This window comes from Chanodichthys erythropterus, chromosome 10 (genome assembly GCF_024489055.1).
Source record: "Chanodichthys erythropterus isolate Z2021 chromosome 10, ASM2448905v1, whole genome shotgun sequence".
Classification (NCBI taxonomy): domain Eukaryota; kingdom Metazoa; phylum Chordata; class Actinopteri; order Cypriniformes; family Xenocyprididae; genus Chanodichthys; species Chanodichthys erythropterus.
In genome coordinates, this window is record NC_090230.1 from 2,153,269 (window position 1) to 2,160,281 (window position 7,013).

The following is a 7,013-nucleotide window of genomic DNA, read 5'->3' on the forward strand; positions in this document are numbered from 1 at the left end:
GCTGGTAATATATCAAAGAAAGACCTCAATGGCCTGGCTGTGAATAGGGAGTCACAGATTCTTTGTTTTGTTTGAAAAATCACCAAACCATGTATTTTTGACGAGTGTTGCCTAAACTTACACCTATGTATCATTTATGTTTACATTTATTTTTTTAAAGCTGCAGTGTTAATTTCATCTTCAAGCACTGACAATACAGTACAACAATTACAAGTTGAAAATTGTTTCTTAGGAAAAGTTGGTCTTATTTTCCTGGCATTCATCCATATCATAATCTTCTCCTTCAGTAGTAATGGTACCATTGCAAGGTGGGACTTCACTCACAGTGCTGCGCACTGTAACCCTTGTCATGCTCAGTGAGCGTTTCCTTGGGACGGGATGCCATTTGTGGTGGCACATCACCTCTTTAAACATCTCTCTGAAGCGGGTGGACATGAGGTTGTAGAGAATTGGATTAATGGCTGAGCTCAGGTAGAAGAAGACCCCAGAGATGACATGGACATACTCATAGACCTGGACAATCTTCATGTGTTCACTGTTCTTCTGGTCCATGAAACTCCACATGAGTCGATCGGTGTGGAATGGAGCCCAACAGATGCCAAACATGACCACTAGTACAACTGAGGAGAAAATTCTGTGTTACATATAAAATCTGGTCCTAAATTGTCTTTAACTCAAAGCATTCCTGAGCTAGTCAATTTTATTACAAAATTCATACATGTCTTTTTGACATTCTTTAACATGCTGTGACAGAGCTGCCTCAGTTCGGCAGTCCACAGTGTCCGTGAACATCTCTTCTGCTTTACCACAAGATGTTGCGTGAAGTAAAAACATGAATGAACATCAACTGCCGACAAATTCGAACAAGCATTCGTATGTTTAGTTATGTGCAAAAACTATGAAAATTACTGAAATGTATAATCTCATGTAATCGCTAAATAAGTGTTTCAACCATGTCATAATCAGGGGTGTGTTTCCTGTACAACGCTGTAACTCGCTGCTTCAATACCATAGTACGATGAACATATCAACTAGCTATTCACAACGTTTCCCGAAACTATATTGTCGCAAACCTGTCATTCAGCCAAATTGGTGAATGATGTCACGCAGGTGGTGGAGTAATAACTTATTTAAATGAATCCATTTGAGATCGAATTACTGCTAGATTTTTTTTTTTTTTTTTTTTTTTGCTATAAATTACGGACATGGCATCTGAGGACTAATTCAAATTTTTCTAAGTTATTTTGCTTTATTTCCAGATTCAATCATAGGCTCATTCTTACGTACTAGAGCATGTACGCACATGCACACTCTTCAAAAACAGTGCATAAAATCTCTTGACAAACTAAAATATGTAAATGACATTTGTATATATTCGAAATAAAAAATCGATATACATTGTACATGCTACATGATATACATGAAACACACCCCAGCTTGTGAACAACGTTGTGTACATTTACCTAAAAAAAATCATTTAATCTCCATTGCTCATTAGTTAGCTAGAAGAACTTTGGATAAGATAAAGTTAAAATATAGTAAATATATTGTAAAATATGCTCTATAATATAAATGCATTACATTTTTTCCTCATTCTGTTTTCCTGTTAAAAATCTCTAATTTGTTCTAAATTCTAATTAAATCTAATTTGTTTGAAATCATTGGAGGTTACTTTCTCAAAAACAGGATTTTATGATACCCACCATTTAAATGGTTATATGTCAATGATTTGAGGTATTATATAAATTATATCATTAGAATGCAGAGACTGTAGTCTATTCAGTGTATAAAACAGAAATGTGTTTCAAAACAACTCAAAGTTAAGGAGCAGATCACATATGTTTAGCATATGTTTAAAGTGATTCAAAACAGCTATGACTACATCCATAAGAATTTAATTATTGGCCAGCTGGCCTACTCACACAGCATTTTAGTGACCTGCTGGCGACGTGTTTTCTGCTGCTGACTGTGCACATTAGAGGAGCTGTCTAATCCCAGACTGGTTTTTGCCTCCAGGACCTGCAACATCTTCTCTCGTTTTAGCTGCATGCCAATGAGCAAATACAGCACACTGATGGTCAACATGGGCAGGAGGAAAAACAGCAAAGTGGTGATTTGGATGATCAGGTTGTACATCCAACGTGGCTTGACCAGCATGCAGGTGGCGGATGTGAGCATGGCTCCTGCTCCTTTTCCTTTAGGAAGAGGGAGGGTAAAGATGCCATGGAGGCTGGTGTTGGGAATGGCACACAATACGGACACGCTCCACACACTCAAGATCACCCGCTTGGCGTGAGTGCGTGTCACTACATATTTGGCCCTGAGCGGATGAACCACAGCTATGTAGCGCTCCACGCTCAGCGCTGTTACATTGAGGATGGAGGCGAAACACACAGTCTCAAAGAGGAATGTCTTGAAGTAGCAGCCACCCTTGCCCAAAAGGAATGGATAGTTACTCCACATTTCATAGAGCTCCAAAGGCATTCCCAGGAGAAGCACCAGCAAGTCAGACACCGCCAGACTGAACAGGTAGAAGTTGGTGGGTGTCCTCATGACCTTGTTGCGAGCAATAACAATGCACGTGAGAATGTTTCCCACTGCTCCCACCAAGAAGATTATCAAGTAGGTGATGCAAACAGGCAGAAACACTGGGGAACGTCTAGGTCCCAGATATTTCTCCAGATACTCATCTTGGTTAAGGCAAAACTCTTCCATCTCCACCTCACTGAGGTTCAACACAACACTAGTGTTGCACAGCACGTCCTGGAAACATCTTGATGCCAATGAATCCTTTGAAGAACAGTTGGGTTTGGCAATCATTGTGGACCTAGTCAATGAAAGGGTTGGAGACAAATAAGGAACAAATTTGCTTGATGATCTTGGCAAGTGGACAGATTGAGAACCTAGACATTTTAGAAAGTTTTTTAGGCAGTTGAGAGTGAGGCAGAAGGAACTGGGGGGCTGTATAGGTGGCAATGGTCACTGTGTCTATTGCAGAATTGACCCTTCGCTAAGCCACGCCCGAAAACCGCCACAGGCCAATCGTGGTTTAGCAATCGTTACTAGGCGCGGGAGGTCTGTCAAGCTTTCGAGCAACGGAACATGCCGAAACGTTGTGCTTATGGATTGTGTTAACCTGATACCAGGTATCCTAAAAGTTTGGACAGGGTGATGGAATTTTTTTCCCTTCCCGAAACCTAAAACCAAAGGGGAGAAATTGGCGGTGTTATGACAATTTGTGCTACCCTGTCAGATTTTGCTATACCTCCCATTGAAACAGTAGGTAATGTTAGCAAAATCTGAAAAATGCTAACGTTACCCATCAGATTGTGCCTCCAGCGTGATATTAACGTGGTCTATGGCTTCATTAACATCTACACTAACCCCAACACTAAACCTACCCTTACAATAATGCATATACCGTAACTTTGTGTTATTTATCATGACAACAATGATGTAATATTGATGTATGCATATGCAGTAAGCCCGGGTAGGACAATCTGACGAGTAGGTTAGCTAGCTAGCTAACTCAGCACATCATTGCTTGGAAAAATGCATATATTTGAACGTGAAATAAAATGATTAAAGGCAAGACGGAGTAACGTTAGCCTGGCGTGCTAAAAATAAGCGGGAGAATGTTATCATTGCAAAGTGGTCAGGCTAACGTCTTGTTTATTTCACAAGACTTATGGATAAGCTGTTTGATTTATAATTATTAGGTTATTTTCACAACCTGCTGTGGATGAAAAAAGCTTTTCCTCAATAAATTGTGTGTTTCCCATTTGAATGGTCAGCGTATGAGGCGGCTGCTGCTCGCGCTGGGAGCTTTAGCTTCAATTTGATCAATCTAATTGGTTGCATATTATGTCGTGGATATATCCCTTGAATGCATACTGCAGTCCCTTTTGTCTTCCTCTCTCAGATATTTCACCTGTTCGCCAAAAATGACTAATTATCTCCTTGAAAATGTCTGACACCGGTGCTTACATACTGTAAATGACTTGCCAGACGCGAAAGCTTGACAGGCGTAGCAACAGTAACTAAGGAGGGTGGGGCTTAGCGAAGGGTCCATTGATGCCCTGAGGTGAATCTGATTAGTTTTGCGTGTCTTCCAAAAGCAATGTACAACTCATGCAAGCAGGCAAATCAGGCAATTTATTAAAGACCATAATTAATTAAAGAAATTCATTTGGAAAGAAAAGAGAAGAGATACATAGCAGAATATGTTATAGAATATGATCTGGGCTTGTTGCAGCATTTCAATTCAGTTTTTCAAAGCTCATGGTCTTGAGTGGTTTTCAAATATCTATTCAAATGTCTTTTCTGGCTATTATTGGCCGTAATTTCGTTTGACATTTTTAAACAAATGGACTAGAAAGTGAAGTAACAATGATTAATTGGAATTATGTAAGAAGATTAGCTAGATCTTAAACGTACAAGTTTTTATTATTATGTAAAGCGTTATTTTTATTAATTTAATTCAGTGCAATTGAGTACTGTACTGTCTTACTCATTTTTGCACTGCATTTTTTTAAAGTTTGATTTTCAGTGTTTCACTTTTACAGTATAAATAATCAAAGCAAAAACTACACAGTATGTCTATGGCATCTTATTTTAAAAATAATAATGATAGCACTTAATTTTACAGTTCTGTTCCGCATGTACATACGATAAACTTATTGTAGTAATTAGAATAACTGGGTAATAACTAGGTACTAATCCTGAACCCCTATACCTAATCTTAACCCATGTAGTTACCTAATTTTATTCAGAACTTTCTTGGTAAGTACACTGTAAGTACATTGAAAGTACAAGTACTGTAAAATAAAGTGCAACCATAATAATAATACTACTAAAAAATAGGTAAATATATAACTCCTTTATTGAAACTGTGTAGCAGTGGAATTGGAAGTGATAGGGCAAAACTAACTCAAGGTAAAAAAAAAAAAAGGAAGCGAAGGAAGCTATATTCTAATGTGAACTCTAATAGCAGTGAGGCCCCCAATGGATATATGTGGAATTAGAGGAGAAAGAGTGAACAGCTGCAGGTGCATGGAAATCGTTAAAATTTGAGAATGACTGCTGATTCCCCACCAGGATCTGACCTCATGGTTGAGCTGCTATTATATTAGTAGAAGACGCGGATGGTCTTTGGTGAGTTGGAGGATTGACATTGAATGAGACAACTTTAGTTTCAGCTTGTAGGATTATATCGGTATACTGTAAACTCCTTTCCAAGCCACTGTGACTGGTATGCAATACAAAGATGAATGCATAACTTTTCACAGAATGTTGATGTTGGGAAACCTTTGTGAAAATCAAGTGCACTTTAGCATACTTTTAAAAAGAGTACTTATGAAAATAATATAGTTTAAAAGAATATGCTTAAGTGCAAACTGAATGTAATGTTTTCACATACTTAATCACATGCTAATTGGAATTGAATTAAAATGCATTATACTGCAGATTAAACTGACTGTATATTAAATGCAATTAGTTGAACTTAAAGGTGCAGTAAGCAATTTCTGACAAATGCTGTTCAAAATGGAACTTGTAGCCAATCAAGATGCATACCTGTCAAGATTTCGGAACCAAAATCCAGGAAACTTGAAATATACACACCTGGATTCAGGAGGTAGGGGTATGGGTAGGGGTTTCAGATGGGGGTGAGACCACTTTGTCTTGATACAGTATCATTGTATCAGTATCACTGATACAGTATCACAACTGTGTCAATAACGGTGCATACATTTGATGAGCGCTAACGTGAATGACTGGTGTAACATTACATTTTCTAAAACAAATCTTGCTCCATCCTTTATCATTACTTAAAGGTGCCCTAGAATCAGAATTTGAATTTACCTCGGCATAGTTGAATAGTTGAGTTCAGTACATGGAAAAGACATACAGTGAGTTTCAAACTCCATTGTTTCCTCCTTCTTATATAAATCTCATTTGTTTAAAAGACTTCCAGAAAAAAAATGGGATCTCAACATAACACCGACTGTTATGTAACAGTCGGGATCAGTAATATGTATGACCCTAATATTTGCATAATGCCAGCCCATTCGACGCATTAGACAAGGAAAGGCAGTATTAACGTCTGGATCTGTGCACAGACAAGGTAAGCAAGCAAGAACAACAGCGGAAAATGGCAGATGGAGCAATAATAACTGACATGATCCATGATATCATGATATTTTTAGTGATATTTGTAAATTGTCTTTCTAAATGTTTCATTAGCATGTTGCTAATACTGTTTAATGTGGTTAAAGTTACCATTGTTTCTTACTGTATTCATGGAGACGAGAGTCGTTGCTATTTTCATTTTTAAACACGTGCAGTCTGTATAATTCATAAACACAACTTCATTCTTTATAAATCTCTCCAAAAGTGTGTAATGTTAGCTTTAGCCACAGAGCACAGCCTCAAACTCACACAGAATCAAACGTAACCATCTAAATACTTTACTCACATAATTCAAAGCATGCATACAGCATGCATGACGAACATCTTGTAAAGATCCATTTGAGGGTTATATTAGCTGTGTGAACTGTTTATGCAATGTATAGTCAAGAGCTCGTGGGGCAGAGGGAACGCATCTCTTAAAGGGGCCGTGCTGAAAAAATCAGTGCATAGTTAATGATGCCCCAAAATAGGCAGTTAAAAAAATTAATTTAAAAAAATCTATGGGGTATTTTGAGCTGACACTTCACAGACACATTCAGGGGACACCTAGGACTTATATTACATCTTGTAAAAAAACTATCTAGGGCACCTTTAAAGTAATAAGAACAACAGACAGTCTTCATTAACTGACACAACTGTAGGTAATAGTGGGCCCACATCTGATCAGCAGAACTATTTCAGTAAGACAGTAATGATGTGAGTTAGCCGGTTAGCCAAAGACCTACACAATATAAAACACAAAACTACATATTTTGAACACCCGGTATAAAATATATCAATAATAACGTCAATAATCAATCATACTTACAGGTTGTGATTCAGAA

The 7,013-nt window shown here is 37.8% G+C and overlaps 1 protein-coding gene across 1 annotated transcript; it reads right to left on the reverse strand.

The window, feature by feature from the left end:
- Positions 1-228: 228 nt before the first annotated feature.
- On the reverse strand, positions 229-2,820 carry nmur1a (neuromedin U receptor 1a). Its single transcript, XM_067398497.1, has 2 exons — positions 1,923-2,820; positions 229-620 (listed from the first exon to the last, which is right to left on the reverse strand). The coding sequence occupies exons 1-2, from the start codon at positions 2,818-2,820 to the stop codon at positions 229-231; spliced, it is 1,290 nt and encodes a 429-aa protein (XP_067254598.1).
- Between the last annotated feature and the right edge of the window lie 4,193 nt (positions 2,821-7,013).